Source organism: Ixodes scapularis, unplaced genomic scaffold, assembly GCF_016920785.2.
Source record: "Ixodes scapularis isolate PalLabHiFi unplaced genomic scaffold, ASM1692078v2 PGA_scaffold0__279_contigs__length_252992795, whole genome shotgun sequence".
Lineage (NCBI taxonomy): Eukaryota > Metazoa > Arthropoda > Arachnida > Ixodida > Ixodidae > Ixodes > Ixodes scapularis.
Genome location: NW_024609835.1, coordinates 255,485 through 276,048, shown reverse-complemented (window position 1 = coordinate 276,048; position 20,564 = coordinate 255,485). Strand labels below are relative to the sequence as shown.

At 45.3% G+C, this 20,564-nt stretch overlaps 2 protein-coding genes across 2 annotated transcripts; both read left to right on the top strand.

The window, feature by feature from the left end:
- Positions 1–4,667: 4,667 nt before the first annotated feature.
- Positions 4,668–6,636, top strand: LOC121835832 (TNF receptor-associated factor family protein DDB_G0272340-like). Its single transcript, XM_042291071.1, has one exon. The coding sequence runs from the start codon at positions 4,808–4,810 to the stop codon at positions 5,891–5,893; it is 1,086 nt and encodes a 361-aa protein (XP_042147005.1). The 5' UTR covers positions 4,668–4,807; the 3' UTR covers positions 5,894–6,636.
- An 8,817-nt stretch (positions 6,637–15,453) lies between these two features.
- LOC115325783 lies at positions 15,454–17,751 on the top strand. Its single transcript, XM_029986495.4, has one exon. It carries the CDS (start codon positions 15,810–15,812, stop codon positions 17,016–17,018), a length of 1,209 nt encoding a protein of 402 aa, XP_029842355.4. The 5' UTR covers positions 15,454–15,809; the 3' UTR covers positions 17,019–17,751.
- The last annotated feature ends 2,813 nt before the right edge of the window (positions 17,752–20,564 follow it).

Genomic DNA, 20,564 nt, shown 5'->3' with positions numbered 1-20,564 from the left:
GATTACTAAGCAAACAAAAACCGGGGATGAGTCTTAGGTAGTATCTATTCACCAAGCAGCCGACAGAATTATTTCCACGAACCTTGCACCGGCAGTCGCCATTCATTCATCGAACGACGTTCCATCGAGAGTTTAGATTAGCTTTCCTATATTAGCTTCTCTTTTTTTTCTTCTTGTAATGAGCCACCCAGAATGTATCCGCGAAGTGACGTGTACGGGTGGGACAGGTGGGTTAACATGTTCGTAATGAGCCGCCGCAGACTGCCGCAACGCAGCGGCGTAAACGGGTAGGCTGAGTCGGTGAGCATGCCTCTGAGATACACGCTCGACAAATGTGCATTTCGCGTAACGAGTGACGTTAAAACGTTAATATCCATGAAACGTGTCTACAAAACGTGTATCAACGAAAACGTGTTTTCACAAAACGCCAGGAGAATAAGGAAGTCAGTATTCTACCTGCAGTTGTCACATGATTGTAGTCATGTTAATGGCAGGTGGCTGCCTATAAAATTTAGGAAAAATTATTCTCCCGGTTACTAGAAAATATACTATGTCTACGTCTAGAGGTAATCCGGAACGGAACGGTCAATTGTTGCAAAGGAGTAGGTTGCAGAGCACTTACGATGAAAAAACCGGAGTTAAAATATGTAATCCAAAATATATGTCGAGACGGGCACAGCAGAACGACACAAGCCCAAACACGAAAAGAAAGGGGTCCGTGAAGATTCAACACGATGTGGCAGAATCAGTAATTTGCCGAACTGAACACTAAACGCATCACATGAATTCCTACGCGTATATCGGCATGTTGCCGATATACGCGTAGGATTTTCAAGCACTGGAAATATCGGTACACTCGAATACGTTGTCGCGGACGAAATCTACGGCAGCCCCGCTGGTCGCAGCACAGCACACAAGAAACTAGACCGGGAAGCAGACATTCCGAGATCGGAAAAAGCTACTACGTCATCCGTGAAACCTTTTTTCATATGATCACGCTCCTGCCGTCACCCGCGCCCAGACAAGGGATAAAAAAGCCTCCGGTTCATTGGTCCGGCTACGGAGCCTTCATGTGCGCTTTGCTATGGTGATGCCACCCTTTGTAGTACCGCTCGCCGACAAACCAGCAGCCATTTAGGTTCCCGGCGATAATCCGTTGGGCTTATAACCCTCCCGGAAACAAGCACCTTATCTCACAAGTTCGGAGCAGCGTTGTGGAACCCACGGAGGGAGGATTAGCATTTTCCCCCTCGGATGAGAGGACCGATGGACACAAAGGCCACTTTCCGGCGCACGGGGAAACAATGAGGGAACAAAATGGCGGTGGAAGAATATGTGGGAAAAGGACACAGGCAGTTGGCATCACCCTATGCGAAGCGCACAAGAAGGCACCCTAGGTCCGGCTAGGGAGCCTTCATATGCGCTTTGCTAGGGTGGTGTTACCCTTTGTAATACCACTCGCCGACAAACCAGCAGCCATTTTGGTCTCGCCGATAATCCGTGGGGCTTATAACCCTCCCGGAAACAAGCGCCTTATCTCACAAGTTCGGTGCAGCGTTGTGGAACCCACGGAGGGAGGATTAGCATTTCCCCCTCGGATGGGGGGACCGATGGACACAAAGGCCACTTTCCGGCGCACGGGAAACGCACGGGGAAACAATGAGGAACAAAATGGCGATGGGGAAAGGGAAACAGGCAGTTGGCATCACCCTATGCGAAGCGCACATGAAGGCACCCTAGGTCCGGCAACTGCGCACCTTCTTCCATGCTTTCAGCTTAGGGAGAGAAAGAAAAAAGAAAGAAGCATGAAAATTGCAGCTCCTTCAAGGCCGAAAGGGAGGCGCCCTCGCAAAGGGGCAACCCAATAATGAACACAACGAGAGAATTTGTCACTTATATCCTCTTGGTAGTTCGACCCAAAGTTAATAGTGCAGTGGATGCTATCCGTGGCCTTGGCCTTCTGGCAGGTGCCATGCTCTGCCTTATCTCTAGCTTGGAGACTGTAGTCATGTGATCCTACCCGGAAAGCCAATTGGCCTAAAACAAGCATAGCGTCCACTCTCATGTCAATACTGAGTGAATAGGATAGCTCCATACTTCCTAAGAAACTGCCCAACCCAAAAAGTGACCCCCAAAGGGGAATCCAAGCACAAGCTGATCGGGGCGCGTGGCTAGCGTGGGGGTGCACTGATACACCTAGAGGTTATTAAGGGAGAGGAGGATGCTCATTGTCGGTACAAGCACACAGGCTGGGCAACGCAGGGTGCATCTTTCAGGAAAAGGGTGCATGTGCGCCCGATGCACCCGACTACACCCTTTTTTCTTAGACAATACCGAAGCAGTGGTTACAGGATATTCCTCAATTCTCTGAGGCTAAGCGCTTCCTTGCTCGTCTTGAATGTCGAAACAGGTCGTTTGGTCATGAGCCGGTAGGAACATTTAGAATTCGTAGTCACTGGAAGCTTTAATGTAAATGTAACATCTCTAATGGGCAGCTGGTTGCAGATGTGCTACGCCATCCGCTGGTTTCCGAAGCAGCACTTCCTTGAAGAACAAACGTGTTGACCAATAAAACAGGAAATTGAAGAATAGGACTTAACGGGCCAATAAACAATTTCTTGTCGAAATTCTCGCCTGTCTTTATTTTTTTTTTTTCGGGAATATTTTTTGCTGATCTGCATCGCCTGTGGAAACAAGTCTGCCAAAACAAAGGCTTATGCAGACATGATAAAGGTAACCCAGAAATAATTACAATTTATTATAGACGCAGGAAGGGCGTTAGTTACCGGCATTCGCCGACTGACGCATGTGCTAACCGCCCTTTCCATCAGTTTGTCAAGCGGCATCGTTGGGGGACAATTCGTTACATCAGTGCGCTTTTTGTTCTTAAGCCTTTGCCACTGTCTTCGACAATTTTCTAATGGCGGACGTGAAAGAAAAACGTATGTACATAGAGTTTTTTTTTTTTTTTTTTTTCAAACGCAGCAACAAAACTTGCAACAATGTATTAACAAGCTTGCAAAAAAAAAAAAAAAGCTTTGAGTCAGGTAAGAGTTTATGAGCGGTTTTCTCGGTTCAAACATGCCGACATGTTGCTTCAAGGCCAACCTCAACCTGAGTGTCCTTCAACAAACAAAACCGTCAAAATCGATAAAGCAATATTGCGATACAATAATGTTTGACTGTCGTCGAACAATTGAAAGGACTTCATGAATTTACTGAAATTTCTTTGAGTTAATGTTAAAAGATTCTGACAGTAAGAAATTCAGATTAAAAAGGTTTGCGAAGTTCCTTCCACATTTTCTCTCCGAGGATCAGAGAGCCATTTGTTTGGACGTTTGCCCTGAACTAAAATGTTATTTGGGAACTGATCAAAACGGTTCCCCACCCTTTCTATACTCCCCAGACCCTACTCGGCGCAATTTTTCTTTTCTTAATGACGGCGGCACTAAAGACAATCACTACGCAAGAGTTCCAGAACTAATTTGAACAATTGAAAAAAAAGTGGTGGGGGAAGTGGCATTGCCTGGCAGGGAGAACACAGGGAGGGTGATTAAATTTCTGAAATGTTGTGAGAAACACGCAAAATTGAAGATAAAACAAATGGTCGTACTTTTTGGGTCTTCCGTCGTAAACTAGCGCAAATATTTAACGGACACTGCTTATTTCAGACCTGCTAATAACAGCCTTGTTTTACTCTCAAACAAGAAGATGAAAAGCATGGCTAAATACGGATGGTTATGCATTTTTTACACTCGAAACTTATTTTCTGGATTGGAGCATAAAGAATTTCGATGGCGTTGAGTTTTAAGCTCCTTTAATAAATCGAAATACATACAAAAAATATAAAAAAATATTTCAAGTTTAAAAAGCCATCATCGCAGAAAATAAAGACCGGATTGTTTCTTACAGGGGTTGCTTTAAAATTGTACAGTTATTTTTTTTCTTTGCTTAGGGTGCTATCTGTCGCAAACGACGCCACAGTAAAGTTTTTTGTTCTAAGCAAGTTTCTGATTATTGTCAATATTTGTGAAGTGCACCCAATGTGTATATGTAAAACAGTGAATACAAGAATGCTCAAGGTAGACGCACTGAGGTAAAATCGCGTGAACACAAAGAGAAAAAAGAAATGGATAAGTTTGAACAAAGCAAGACAGAGTGATGTGGAGTTTTGGATGTCAATCTGTTCTGTACTCTCTTAATTGTGCTGTTTTTTTGCATTTTCGATTTTACATCAATGTTCAGTGAATACCATGCTACGGGCCCAGCTATCAACCTTATTACAGCTCACGATAATACGTGGAATTAATTGCATGCACCGAGTGATAAAATCACCGTTCGCATTCGGTTGATGTGCAAGACACACTGTCGAGGCTCAGTTTTTCAGTGCACCCTAAACCATAGCCTAAACTGCAGTTTCTGTAGAAGACGAGATATCTCGCATAGCGAACCAAATGTAGATAACGTTCAAACTCCCGCAAAAAAAAAACAAAAAAAAAAACACTACCGCTACAAAAACGTCTATGGCAGTGCGTTATCCAAGGCATAGCGCACTGAGAGAGGGTTTATCGAAGTTTCTCTTTACCAGCACGCGGGTGCTGTTCTTAGAAGAGTCAACGGCCGACACACGGAACATGATAAGGATAGTGCCGCTATCTGGCGGATGTTTGAGCCATCCTGTCGCGCCTAGAGCCTCCCTAGTCGCGCCTATCGTGTTGCCAGGCGTACTCTTTTGTCGCCAGAGAGTTTTCATGCTCGCTCGCCTAGGGGTAAAGAAACTCGGCCTGACATAGCTTGTACTTCAATCATGGCAAAGTTGGAAAATTGTCAGAAGTGCGGCAAGGATTCCCTCGACGTCTGGATGGCAAACCAGTGCCTGCATATGATTTGTAACAAATGTCTAATGCAAGAGTCCAGCATCGACGACTGCAATCACTGCAACGCTGCTACCCAAAAGTTCTGGTGCCCCGGCAGGAAGTACGGCTGCAAATTTCAGAAAACCATCTGTGAGACAAGACAGCATATCAAGACGTGTGGGTATGTCCCGGTCTCCTGCCCCAACGAATGTGACCAAGCCCCGTCCAAGAAGTCCCTCGCGGATCACGTGAGTTTCGAATGCCGACTTCGTATTACCGAGTGCCAGTTCTGCGGCCAGGGATGCTACGCCCTCAAGCTTTCCGCCCACCTTGCAGTTTGCGAAGAGGTCCTAGTGTCCTGCAACTACTGCCACGAGGATAATATCCGACGAGGATTGATGCCCGTTCACGCCAGAGACTGCAGCAAGACGCCCAAGCCGTGTCCCATGAAAAAGCATGGCTGCAGTTTCGAAGCCGACGAGACGAAGATAAATGAACACTTGAACTTCAGAAACCACGTCTCATGTTTTGATGACATACACGAGAGGATTCAAGAACTTGAACTGATGAACACTATTGAACGCAGCAACCAGAGAGTCCAAGGAACAAAGCTTGAAACAAACCAGCCCGCAATGATTGGGGGCGTCAGCCTGTTCGACAAGGAACTGCTATGGGTGGTGAAATTACCCAATGCAGTTCATCCTGGAGACCTCAGCACCATTTTCAGACACCGGGAGACCAGTTGGACCTTTTTTCTCGAGATCAACTGCGCCGGCCCGGTAAAGGAGGAGTTATGCGATGGACACGAGGAGCTTATGTACAGCGTGTACATGACTCACCTGGAGCCAGGAGAGCGCAAGAAGGACGTCAGCTTCTCCATCCAAGCTGAGACCGTCCCCGCCGGTGGCAAGCTCCTGGGAAGGGCCCGCCACCGCGGCTTGGTGCCTTCGACGGAAAACATCTTTATGCTCAAATTCAAGTGCGCTTTAAGCTATGGCCATGCCAACGTAGTTCTCGTCAAGCTAACGTCTGACTAAAACACAAAAGAAGCGTTGACTCACACTAGATGAGCGTTTGCCAAATCAAAGTCAGGCAATATTTCTTTTCTCATCATTTTTTTTTAATATTCTCTATGTTTAGTTTTTAGCTTCCTTATTGTGCAAGCAGTTCACCGCAAACATTAATTTTAACGTTCTTTATACTGTAGTGTGGATTGAAGGAGTATGATTGGTTATTTTAACTTTAAAATCCATTACTTTTATCCCGCGTTTCACATTGAAATATCTTAATTGTCATGGCGAAATGCGGAGAATATTAACACTCCGTACGAATTCTGGTTACGTATCATTACAGTGGGCTTTGCCATGGTTACTTAATGAACTCGAAGCAAATATCCTGAACATCTTTAAGAAATCAAATCAAATATTAACTAACACGGTGTTACATAAAATCTACAATTTCACGTGTTCCCTACGAGTGCAGTTTCGTGTAGGAATTTAGAATTGTTTTTCGCGCAGGAATAGTATATCAGTGAAAGTTTGTGAGTAGTTGTGCTCGTGTTTCTGCTTTAATTTCTGGAAGTATCTATAAGCGCAATAATATGAGCAGCTGAGCTCGTGTTTGTGTTTTTATCTTAGTTTTTTGTTTCTACAATGTTGCTTTTCGCCTGCGTGTGTCAGGGGGACAGCACCTCATAAAGCTGCAACAGCAGCTTTTTGTTTTTGTATTCTCTTTTTTGTACGCACCCGAAAAGGGAAATAAAAGCATTGCAGTTTACAAATATAGTCGTGATTGTTAAACGGTTTGGGCGAGGATCGCTTCTTCAAGGACTTATACCCTATTCAAACGGCCAGCATAAAGGAAGCGTTAGCATAAGTGCCTTCGCAAATAGCGAATGAGTTCGCGCTTGAGTTGCACTCACTCGCCACGCGCGGATGGTTGTGAATTATTCGCAGGAGAGAACTTAGTGATCGTGTGAATGAAGTATAAGACTGGCTTTAACTTTCGTCCATATTCTTCTATCATGTTCGCACATTATACGAAAAGCGGGGCTGTGTCGAGTCTAAATGATGGTCACATACACCTTGCCCGAAATAGTACGATCATATTTGTCATCTTTAGCGGGTGGCTTTCGTGCTCTCGACGTTGGCTCAAATTTATTTTCTGGCGAACGCCAGCAGACGTCGCGACAGTGCATCAATTTTATAAAAAGTTGATTTTTTTTTTATTATGTAATCCCTGAGACAGTGAGAATAATATAACAAACATTGAGAATTTGTGTTGTCGTGCTCGTTATTTTATTTCTCCTTGTCTCAGGAGAATTTATGCTATGATGTTTACGAACCCGCTAGCCTGCATACTTTCGCTCTTTTCGATTTTTTTTTTTTGTGTTATTATACATAATTGTTTACTACGCGAGCACGGTGTTGGAGCCAAGGGGATGGCCTCGTGTTGTTGTTGAACAATCTCTGCTAGGGCCAGCTAGGACCGAGGCAGGAATTCCAACGTCTCGATTTGAAAAGCATGACTTTTTTTAGAAAGAATTCGGTTACGGAAGTGTCGCGCCAAGTCACATGTGGCTGGCACCGTCAATATCCGGGCAGATGTTTATACTCCGTTTTACCTTACGTTTTACCGCAGTGAAGGCTAGAAGCGCGAACTCAGCGTTGCATATGACGCTTTCCGCACGTTTTCGAAATGCGATTGTGGCGTGTTCAAGCTTGCTAAAATCATGTGTTATATATCATATTGTACTGTACAACGTTATCTTTCCTCTGATGTAGGATTTGTTTTCCTAGTGCAAAACGCTAATTCAGTGGGCACCCGTGAACATAGGCCTTTTCGGCGAAACATGGTTTCGTAGTACAGTGGTACAGGGTGCACAATTTGAGCATTTTTCTTCAAATTTTAGATTGTTATAGAAGAAGAGTGCGTTCATTGTCATCAGAGGCCCTTTTTTTCTTTTTTTATTTTATTTTCACAGGTATTTACTTAAACAAATTTACCTCGCGGAAGCACATTCAGTCGCGAATTTTTGGCCGCCTACTCGGTCATTTTATTTGAAACTTTTTACATGTGTTTCCAACTATGGTCGAAAGAGCTGCGCTAAATTTCATTGTAATATGGCCTAAACTTTTTTCGGAACGCTCACGTGAAAAGTGACGAAAACAGTATTTTTTTGGCAAACTTCATTTGGTAGTACAATGGTACAGCGCTTAGGGATCGGCACATTTGAATAAAATTGTACACCCGCAAAGAAAAGCATATTCTGCTTTGTCAACAGAGGCCCTTTTTCTAAATTTCACCTTTGATTTTCTATAAAAAAAGTTTGAATGCGAAATCACGAATTTGTTGATAGTCAAAACCGAGTATTTTGACCCCTTTTGGCAGACATTTAGGCCGATATTTTTAGTATTAAATGGAGATTACTGTCCCAGGTCCTGATTATTAGCCCCCATTTTCGCTAATCGTGCCTAATTATTAAAAAAGTCATAAAAAATACAGAAAATATAAATTGGACGTCCGGTTGCGTCCTCTATGTGGTGGCGGCTGAAATGTGACTACGCGAGGTTCAGGAGACTGCCGAGGATGGCGCTGATTCCAGCTGTGGTTGCCAGTTGGAATCAGCTTGGCTTCTTGCGTTTCTTGCAAAATAACGTGCTCGAAAACTTGGTCGAAACTCGTGAGGTCCTTTATAACACGGTACTTTCTGCTAATATAGCTTTTAAAGAGAGTTTCAATGGCTTTCATGTTTTCAAACGATTTTTTGTTATGCGAGGCTCCACCGGTTCAGTCTGCTGAGTAAGTCGTTCACGCAATCAATATCGAAGTTTCATAGCGAGTTCGTTTCCCACGCACTGGCACCGTTCGAGTTCTCTCCCAGAATACATCGCACTCACAGAGTGTTGCACGGAAAGCTGGACTCAAACGAACTCGCCAAATGCACCGAGTGCAGAAGACTGATGTTGCCGCCATCTATGTCGTAGAAAAGGTACCGACTTCAAACCGAAACTAGCGCCTTTCTGTTCGGAGTAATGCGTGGGAATGCGAGAATGTAGTCGGCTACCAACGTTTATCTACAAACGTTGGTCGCTGCAACCTGTAGTTTATAGTTGCGATGACTTCAAGCAGCTCGGCTGCCGTAGAGATAGTTACAGACGGCGTAAAATTCCGCACCCAGTTTTATACAAAGCAGCTGGTTACGATCTTTCAATTCTTATAACCGTTTACACTGAAGAAAACTGATGATGCTGTCCGAGCAGAAGCTTGATCCGTTTGAGCATGGTATTATGCGTGAACCACTGAAAGGGTACGGCTTAAAACTAGCCTGTTGGAATATCCAGCAAAACTGGGACTTTCGATTTGGATCGTCGTTATAGGTAGATCAGAAATTAGCCTTGGTGACGGCGTCAAGAACGAGAGCTTTCTCGAACAAAATACGACGGGGCAAGTTAGCTGACGTAGGTAAATGTTAAACATGACGATGTTGCCCAATCCTCGGGTAAAGTTACCATCTTCAGCTTTCTCTGATGCTTATGGGGCAGACAGAGGTTTCTGCTGGGGGCCGGAGTGTTGCCGACGAATGTTAAATTTTCCACCCGCACGCGGATGATGATAGACATCTCGGGGGCCGCTGTTACGTTTGTTCTGAGCATTTCTTTACACACTGGTATATTTCAGCGTTTGTACGGCAACAGAGCGATTTAAAACCTGCAAATAAATCACGGGTTGTCAATTGCTTCCTTCGGGAAATAGTAGACGCTCACAATTCAAGCTCGCGTTTGATTTCGTGGCCCGCGGGACGCGATTTCTATCAGAAAATCTACTTTTTGTTCCGTTGGGTTCCGCGACAGATTGTAGCAGACGAACCCTCGTCGTCTGCTCCCGCTCCTCGCCGACCCCGCCGGAGCGAGGCATGACGGGATTGCATTTTGGCGCACTCCCGATTTTCTCGGTGCAGCGAGTGCATGCACGCGAGGGGTATCAGCGCTGAAACGAACTCGGAGAGTGCAACCACTCGTGGAGTGCCGGCCGAAACGAACCCGTTCCACGCTGCGAGTGGGCACGCGTGGGCACGAGTGCCGTGGAACGAACTCGCTATCAAATTACCGTAATGTCCAAAGTCGCCAGTTCCGCGTCGATACGTAGCGTGACGCACGTGCTTCTGGTTTGTGTGCACGTACGTGTTTTCTGCGTGGTTCTTCGGTTGCTGCGAGTTTTCGCGTATTTATTGTGCACTGCTTACCTCCGTCTGCGCATGCCTCTCATCTTTGTAACTACCCCTGCTCTGTGTGCCTAGCGTGAAGTTTGTGTCTGTCATTTCGTTCGCTGACTAAGCTCGTGTCGGTGTCCTTCCTACTGGCTGCTCTTCGTGTCTGCGTATCGTGTGTGTCGCTTTGATTACTAGGTCCCCTGTTTATGGGGTGGAGCAAGCGGTGGGCGTCGCGCCAGGGGTGGGTCGTGATTGGGGAAACAGCTTAGCAGCCGACCCCGACTTCGGCGCGTTTCTTCTGCGCACGCGCGTACTGTCGTTGATACCGCTACTTCGCGCCGTGACGATGCGCTGATCTACAGGCCGGTCGGCGCACGCGTGATATTGTTGAAAATTCTCGTGCGTGTACTTACGCGTCGAAGGCCATAATAGAATTAAAGTGGACATATGGCCGGCAGCCGGCATGCCGTGGCTCTCAAAAACAGACTGCTAGGAGTGCCTTCTCATTCGCTGGTTCCACGCTGGGTGCGCGCAGTCCGTGCTTCTGGCCGCCCCGGCCGCACAAATGCGTTTTTCTGTTGCTTGTTTTGTTTTGAATAAACAATAAATTCCTGCTGATATTCTCCTTTATAATCTTTACTCTTGACAACTCTTCAGTGTTCGAAGGAACTCCGTCAAATTTGATGATAATACATGTGTAAGTACAACTGGAACCTCATGGTTGCGAGAATACTTTTCCTGGATTGTATGCATCTTTCTGATAAGATGATCGGTCTCCATAAATTGCACTTCCCCGCTTCTGGAGCACGGCCAGCGGTGGTTCTCTGTCGGTCATCCAACCTCACACACGTGAAGCGTTGTCAAAGCTGTGATATACCGGGTGTTTTTGTTATTATGTTTTTTGTTTGTTTGTTTTTTTCTGAAAGAAATGATACTTTTGGTATTCTTACGGGATAACATTATCGGCTGTGGCGGACGTAAAGAAACGAGCGTAAATTGACAGTTAGTGGCTTAATACACTAAAATTTGCCAATTGCGAACGCTGGAGAGGGGGTGACCTCCTCTCCACCGTTCGCTCCGCTGAAGTGGAACAGGGTAGGAGGAGCTTCCACTTCGTTCTTGACCTGTCACCGACTACAGTTGCGAATTACACTCGTCATTTTGAAGCAATGACGAGATAGAACTGAGTCATGTATTGCGTTCTCTGAGATGGAGAACGCAATGCGCGCGGAGTTGCTCCACGTATGCACCAGTCACCAGTGAAAACGGCCTGTCCTCCGAGGAGGTCGAGCGAGACCCTGTCGGACATGGGGGTCGGCCTCCTCACCGTCACCACCGTCTACCGTGCCTTCAAAAACACGGGGTGCAATGTGTTTCTGCAGTATAACAAAAAATTAAACAAACAAGGTGCAAACTTTCATTTTTTTCCTAAGTGTGGTTTGCAGGGCTGAACAGAATACAAAAACGATACGCCGTGCTGGGATGACGTCGACTACAATGGTACACGATCATAACAAAAGCACAAATCCTGCCAAATTATATTTCTATAGTGATAAGAGCATATATATCTTTGTCCGCGATGCGGCAACAGAGACGTTATTTCCAAATTAGAGTTCGAAGTAAGCCTTCGATGCTAGCACTGACCAACTCACTTCACTCACAGGGTGAAAACGTGAAACTTCATATCATTCGGACAGAGATCGAAAAATAACGCGCCCCGCTTCAACTTGGACACCCCAAAATAATGAACTTTAGTGGATCGCACGCAAAAGCTTCGCGTACGCAATAAAATTGCCGGTCAGAAGTACGGTTGCGCCACCAAAATCAGCATATGAGTCACCAAATGATGAAGAAAAAGCAGGTGTGAGCGTGCCAAAAATATTCGACATTTATTGTTGTCATTGTTTGTTTTTCTATCCACGTGCTTATGCCGCAGTGGAAAGCCGTGAAACTCACCATAAAATTATATTGAGCAGCTAGTGTTTCCGAGGGCGTTCGCTCGATCGTAAAATGCCGCTTTGTTGCTACTTTGGCGAATCAAACAAGGAAGCCACGTTCACCTACAGTGTCCTGTCCACAGAAAGGGAGGTCAAAATTGCCGCTACGTTTTTTTGTGTTTTTTAAAATAATATTCTTCTCTTCTGCACGATATCGGGTATGAATTAGTATCCTTCCCTGCATTCTCGCTGTGACGAACAGTCCGATAAACGAGTCGCCCTTTGACAAAGTTGGGGGTCCCGAAAATCCCCTAAAATCGTGGTTTGTTCTCAGAGGTAACCGGACAAAAGCTCACCGGACAGAAGCTCACCGGACAAAGGCTCACCGGACAAAAACTCATCCGTTTTTTTAAAAAGCCCGGACAAAAGCTCACCTCAATTTTTTATTGCTACCTGGGCGAAACACAGGCTGAAATAAAGTGCAGACACGATGGGCATTGGACCATATTTAGGAGAACTTGTACCCTATCCCATGCAAAGATGTCAACGGGTAAGCGATAACAGGCAGAGAGGCAACAATTTGGGACCACAATTTAGGTCACCGAAACTGAGTGAAGGTGATAAGCTTAAGCTTGCTTGATTCAAGGTAGGCCGGAGCACCCTTGTGCCACGCCTAAGAAACATCGTGAAGCTAATTTTTTGAATTCGAAGAGCGACCGAAGAAGCGAAGTTACCCTTCGGTGGACTCGCTTTTTCATTGCGCGTATGTCACACTTAACGCGCCATCAAAAGTTAGGCTCAAAGTATCTTTATTACTAATGAATGGCTTTTTTGGGCTTCAGGGTATATTTAAAGTGAACGGCTAAGAACATTGTATTGTTTCCGTCATTGTGCGCAGTAAATGTATCTGATATGAAGGATTATCTCAAGGTGATTTAAAAGGAAAACTGAAGCAAAACTGTAATATGGAAACCATTGAGTTGCGAATTTTTAAAAATAGCTCGAAGGAACGGGAGTTGGGCCTTCTAGAAAAGCTCAAGACATGACTAATTCGGAAAACTGTGCGGGATTTTGGATAGGCTCACGTTCCTTCCAGCACAGGTAGTTCCACAAAGACAGGTAAAAGTCTACCGGTGACATCGGCTGCCTGCTGGACTATTTTGATTGCGCGTGTGTCAACGGCCGCTTTCGTTACCCTTCTGTTCCTTCTGCGGCGATACCCAGAGCGAATTCTTTTCTTCGCTTGACTGTGCGCCGACGACGACTGGGGTTTCCCCCGGAACGGTGGAATATGTGCGACGCCACTCTTCAAGATAAAGACCGGACGAACAACAGCTGCGAAGGATGAAATACCAAATTCCAGAAGCTCGTCGGCCACGCACATCTAAGTGTCTTGAGGCTGATTGAATGCCTACAGCAAAATCAGGCGCTCGTTGCCACGGCATTGACACAAGCCCGGAGAGGTGAGCCCCCAGTAAAGTGGGCGCGAAAAACCACTCTGCACTTGCACAATCGTCTTAAAAATATTTGCGAGGGGTTACAGATACACACAGATCTACCAAGACAGATGGAGGTAGTAGGGGACTGCATTTGCTCCTAGCCAACTGATACATAAACTTGTTTCTACTATAATCAACAAACCATGCGCCTGCCAGATTTAATTAATTATTGCAATTTAGTGTCGCACGCGTGCACCTAAGTTGTCCGCACTCGTGTTAAGACCAACATGAAACTTTCTCCTGGTGAGCTTTTGTCCGGGTCTGTGAAAAAGTGGGTGAGCTTTTGTCCGGTGAGCTTTTGTCCGGTGAGCTTCTGTCCGGTGAGCTTTTGTCCGGTGAGCTTTTGTCCGGGATTCGTTCTCAGAGACACATCCGTGTGTAAAAAAAAACGCGGCCCTCTCCACGAAGCTTATACGGACCAGGGTTGCCAGGTAGTTTCTAGCTCAAACCGCCAAAAGCCAGACTATGGAGCCCAAAAGTAGCCAACTCCAAGAGATTTATGTAGCCCAAAAGTAGCCATGTACTGCCGACCCCAAAAAATCGTGCGCTCGAATGTGCGCCCTTATTTCGAACGCACTGCGTCTGCATATCTAGAGTTTAGGAGCAACTTGTAAGACCTACGATATCTTGAAATGCATTGAACGTTTTATTTCAAACACAAAAGTACCCAAATTTTCCACACACGTTTTTGCAGTCAAATAGGTATGAATCACTCGTTCGTGCCCGGTTTACTCGCCTCATACATGATTTCCGTGTTAAAACGTGCTAAAACTTCTTCAGTAAGGTTGATGTATCTACAGCACTCGTTCTTCCCAAGGAAAGCAAATTTTACATAGAGGGACACGTTCTTCTTTAGGCCTGACTCTGAGAAGGGCACGTGACTGAATACTCTCTCCACGGCGGCATTCGACATGGTCAGTGTCGAGAGCGGGATGGCAAGCTCGGATAGCAACGGAAACAGGGCTGCTCGTGCGAATTGATCTTGGCCTTGTACGGAATATTAATTATTCCAAATCTGTTGTCTTTTGTTATGGCTCATTGTGCTTTAAAAAACTTCCATGATTCGCGGAAAAACGTCCTTTGTTATATCAGGTGCAGCACGCGTTATCGGGCGACATTAAATTCTGCAGTGTGCCTTGAGTTGAGTCACCCTCAGTATCATTTTTCCTCGGATGAGGTGCTTCCTGTAGGTGGAGGGTGGGAAATTGAAGAGTCAAGCAAATTATCGTTCTTTTGGGGTCTTCCTTCGTATACCAGCGGAAATAATAAGCGGACACAGCTTGCGCACAAAGGGAGCCGTTGATCGGCCTTGTTCCACTCTAAAACGACAAGATGAAAAGCATGGCTAAACACGGATGGTTATGCATTTTTTTACAGTAAAAACTTATTTTCTGTATTGGAGCATAAAGAATTTCGATGGCGTTGAGTTTTAAACTCCTGCAATAAATCGGAATATATTTTTAAAAAATTTAAATATTTCTAGTTTGAAAAGCCATCATCGCAGAAAATAAAGACCGGATGGTTTCCTGTAGCGGTTGCTTTAAAATTGTGCAGTCTTTCCTTTTGCTTGCTAAGCGTGCTGTCTGTCACAAACGACGCCACAGTAGTGTATTTTTTGCTTTTTTTAGCAAGTTTCTGATTATTGTCAATATTTGTGAAATGCACCGAATGTGTACATGTAATACAGTGTACACAAGAATACTCGCGTTAAAACACACTGAGGTAAAATCACGCGAACACAAATAGAAAAAAGTATGGGACGAGATAGAACAAAGCAAGAGAGTGATGTGGAGTTTAGCATGTCAATCTGTTCCGTCCTCTCTTAACTGTCCCGTGTTTTTTTTCCTTTTTTTGTTCTATTTGTGTTTGCGCAATTTTACCTCAGAATGGTCAGTCAATGCCATGCTACGGGCCCAGCTATCAACCTTATTACAGCTCACGGTAATACATGGAAGTAATTGGATGCACTGAGTGATAAAATCACCGTTCGCTTTCACTTGATGCGCAAGACACACTGTCGAGGCCCAGTTTTTCATTGCGCCCTAAACCATAGCCTAAGCTGCAGTTTCTGTGGAAGACGAGATATCTTGCACAGCGAACCAAATGTGGCTTACGTTAAAACTCCCAAAAAAAAAAGCAACTTATTACCGCTACAAAAACGTCTATGGAAGTACGTTATCTAACGCATAGCGCACTAAGAGAGGGTTTATCGAAGGTTCTCTTTACCAACACGCGGATGCTGTTTTAGAAGAGCCAATGGGCGACTCACGGAACACGATAAGGACAGTGCCGCTATATCCGACGGATGTTTGAGTCATCCTGTCGCGCCTTTCGTGTTGCCAGGCGTACTCTTTTGTCGCCAGAGAGTTTTCATGCACGCTGGTCTAGGGGTAAAGAAACTCGGCCTGACATAGCTTGTACTTCAATCATGGCAAAGTTGGAAAATTGTCAGAAGTGCGGCAAGGATTCCCTCGACGTCTGGATGGCCAACCAGTGCCTGCATATGATTTGTAACAAATGTCTAATGCAAGAGTCCAGCATCGACGACTGCAATCACTGCAACGCTGCTACCCAGAAGTTCTGGTGCCCCGGCAGGAAGTACGGCTGCAAATTCCAGAAAACCATCTGTGAGACAAAACAGCATGTCAAGACGTGTGGGTTTGTCCCGGTCTCCTGCCCTAACGAATGCGACCAAGCCCCGTCCAAGAAGTCCCTCGCGGATCACGTGAGTTTCGAATGCCGACTTCGTATTACCGAGTGCCAGTTCTGCGGCCAGGGATGCTACGCCCTCAAGCTTTCCGCCCACCTTGCAGTTTGCGAAGAGGTCCTAGTGTCCTGCAACTACTGCCACGAGGATAATATCCGACGAGGATTGATGCCCGTTCACGCCAGAGACTGCAGCAAGACGCCCAAGCCGTGTCCCATGAAAAAGCATGGCTGCAGTTTTGAAGCCGCCGAGGCGAAGATAAAGGAACACTTGAACTTCAGAAACCACGTCTCGTGTTTTGATGACATACACGAGAGGATTCAAGAACTTGAACTGATGACCACTATTGAACGCAGCAACCAGAGAGTCCAAGGAACAAAGCTTGAAACAAAGCAGCCCGCAATGATTGGAGGAGTCAGCCTGTTCGACAACGAACTGCTATGGCTGGTGAAATTGCACGATGCAGTTCATCCTGGCGACCTCAGCACCATTTTCAGACACCGGGAGACCAGTCGGATCTTTTTTCTCGAGATCAACTGCGCCGGCCCTGTAATGGAGGAGTTATGGCATGGAAACGACGAGCTTATGTACAGCCTGTACATGACTCACCTGGAGCCAGGAGAGCGCAAGAAGGACTTCAACTTCTCCATCCAAGCTGAAGACGTCCCCGCCGGTGGCAAGCTCCTGGGAGAGGCCCGCCACCGCGGCTTGCTGCCTTCGACGGAAAAAATCTTTGTGCTCAAATTCAAGCGCGCTTTAAGTTTTGGCAGTGCAAACGTGGTTCTCGTCAAGCTCACCTCTGACTAAACCACAAAGGAAGCGTTGACTCACACTAGACGAGCGTATACTAATTCAAAGCCAATATTTTTCAGCATTTTTTTAAACATATTCACCTTGCCTTGTTTGTAGCTTCCTTACTGTGCAAGCAGTTCACCGCAAACATTAATTAATGTTAACGTTCTTTATAAGGTAGTGTAAATTGAGGGAGCATGATTGGTTATTTTAATTTTATTATCCATTATTTTTATTTCGCGTTTTCTTTGAAATATCTTAATTGTCATGGCGAGATGTTGAGAATATTAACACTAACTACAAATCCTGGTTTGGTATCATCACAGTATGCTTTGCCATTGTTACTTGATGAACTGGAAGTAAATACCCTGAATCTCTTTAGGAAATCAAATCAAATATTAGCACTGTATTAAATAAAATCTACAATTTCACGTCTTCCCTACGTGTGCAGTTTCGTGTATGAATTTTAAATTGTTTTTTCGCGCAGGAAGTGTCTATCAGTGAAATTTTGTCAGTAGTTGTGCTCGTGTTTCTGCTTTAATTTCTGGAAGTATCTATTAGCGCAATACTATGAGCAGCTGTGCTCGAGTTTGTGTTTTTATCTTAGTCTTTTTCTTTCTACAATGTTGCTTTTCGCCTACGTGTGTCAAGACAGCACCTTATTAAGCTGCAAATGCAGCTTTTTGTTTTTGTTTCCTCCTTTTTGTACGCGCCCGAAAATTGAAATAAAAGCATTGCAATTTACAAATATAGTGGTGTTTGTTAAACGGTATGGGCGAGGATCGCTTCTTCAAGGACTTATACCCCATTCAAACGGCCAGCAAAAAGGGAGCGTTAGCATAAGTGCCTTCGCAATGGGCGAATGAGTTCGCGCGCTTGAGTTGCAATCACTTGCCACACGCGGATGGTCGTTAATTGATTCGCAGCTGAGAGCAAAGGTCCATTAATGATCGTGTGAATGAAGTATAAGACTGGCTTTAACTTTCGTCAATATTCTTCTATCATGTTCGCACTTTATACGTAAAGCGGGGCTGTGTCCAGTCGAAATGATGTTCCCATACACCTTGCTAGAAATAGTACTATCATATTTGTCATCTTTAGCGGGTGGCTTTCGTGCTCTCGAAGTTGGCTCAAATTTCTTCTCTGGCGAACGCTAGCAGACGCCGCGATAGCGCATCAATTTTATAAAAAAAATTATCCTTTTTTTATAATCTAAACCCTGAGACAGGGAGAATAATACAACAAACAGGACGACACTTTGAGAATTTGTGTTGTCTTGGTCGTTATATTATTTCTCCTTGTCTCAGGAGAATTTGTCTTATGATGTTTCCAAACCCGCTTGCCTGCATACTTTCGCTCTTTTCGATTTTTTTTTGTGTTATTATATCTAATTGTTTTCTACGCGAGCACGGTTTCGGAGAAAAGGGAATGGCCTCGAGTTGTTGCTGAACAATCTCTGCTAGGGCCAGCTAGGACCGAGGCAGGAATTCCAACGTCTCGATTTGAAAAGCATGATTATTTTTTTTTAAAGAATTCTTGACGGAAGGAAGTGTCGCGCCAAGTCACTTGTGGGTGGCACCGTCAATATCCGGACATATGTTTATACCCCGTTTTACCTTATGTTTTAGCGCAGTGAAGGCTAGAAGCGCGAGCGCAGCGTTGGCAGCTGCCCGTACTGCACGAAAGCTTGTGCCGCCGAGATGTGTCCCAGAGCAAGGAGCTCGCGCTTGTGGCCTTTCCTGCGGTACGTCATAAAGTGAAATAGAGTTTAGAGGGCGTCTGGAGTCGAGCCCTAAAAATCGGTTGACTTGGTTTTGGTGATCCTGATGGGAAGCGGCCCACTCGTCACAACCCGGAGTCGTCTCCGGAGAACTCGTCATAGGCCAACTGGTCACACCGGCCTTCTGGTTCTAGGTCATTTTGTCATAGACTCGTTAAAGTGGTCCGCTCATCAGCCGAACAGCCGTCGCAAGACTGGGCAGTTTTCATAAGCCGCTTTTCTCCCTCCGCTAAACTACCCGCAACGAGAAAAGGGAGTTTTCGTAGACCGTGTTGCCCCCTCCACTAAGCGTTCCGCAACGAAGAAGTTGCTACTGCGCCTGCGCCCCGATAGCCTTGACTGTGGAGTTCCCGCTATCGTAGCGGGTTGCGGAGGGCCTTGCGGGACGGCGAAAACGATCTACGAAAACTCCCTAATCGTGCTTCGATAGGAACGCAAACGGCCTTGCCTTTTTACAAAAGAACTGACCCCTTTTTTCTCGGTGCTGTTGTGTAAAAATGAAAATCAAACGAAAAGGAACTTGGAAACCGCATCTTTGATACGAGAGAGAAAGTTCCCATAAAGAGCCCCCCCCCCCCCCCCCCCCCCGTTCTTAATCTTTCATTTTGCTGGGACCTTCTCTCCCCTCTCCCCCTCATACAGCATTTTGTAATGAGCGCCTCTCCCTCCCCCAAACAAAATCCTGGCTACGAGCCTGAGTACTGCACTGGCTAAATTGCTCATCTACAGTGGGTAACAATGTCGCCATACTCTGGCAGTCTAAACTATACGTAGGCAACTGAAGATTAATTACTTTTTGTTGTTGTATGTGGTCGTTTACTCTACTGCGTGACGCAAGTTAAAGACCCCCAGCTACTAGTCGTACTGCACTGGCAAAATTGCTTTTTTTACAGAGGGTAACAGTTTCGCCATGTTCTGGCAGACTAAACTCCTGCTTTATTAACAACTAATGACATATTTTTGTCCATGTCATTTGTGCGCTTTTATGTTGAACCGTCCTCGGAGCAATGAGCGTCCTCGGAGCAAAGCCGTCCTCGGAGCAATGACCAGTCTCCATACCGCATGAAACAGGAAAAAAGACTTGTATTCCCTCCTTGCTCATTTTTCGTTATGCATGGTCAGAACCGTGAACCTACCGGCTTTTCGATCTATGCTTTGTTATAAAAGAAGCTATTATCTTAGGGTAGAACGAAAACATAGGTAAACAGACAACTACAAAAGAAAAATTGGCTGCATGTTTGGTCATTCTGCCGAACGCGTTAATGAGTTTATTTATAAATACATGGCGCATTACACGAGTGCGGCGTAAGTAAGAACAAACATAAACCACAAAGTGTAACCGCACTGGCTCACAATATACCAGGGAGAAAAACAACAAAGTTAGAAAATGATGATATTGTAACGGTTGCACAAACGCAACAACTAAAATGTAATACAGTTCCAGTAGATATTTTACATAGGATCCTATTTTGTCGCAAATTGCAACATTTTCAAGAAGCCTCCCTAGCAGCACACTTAGTTATGTGAATGTCGTTAGGTTGTCCTCGGAATGTTCTAACGTTCTGGAGAAATTTTGTAGACACTTGGGGTCACGTACGCACGCACCGACACAGCGGCTCCCCACGGGAAACGGAACAAATGGTCCCGGAACAAATGGTCCCGGAATAAATGGTCCCGGAACAAATGGTCCCGGAACTAATAGTCCCAAGGACAAACTAGGAAAAAATTGCCCCATATAAATATTGCCAATATGGGTTCGGCGTTTTCGAATAAATCCGATA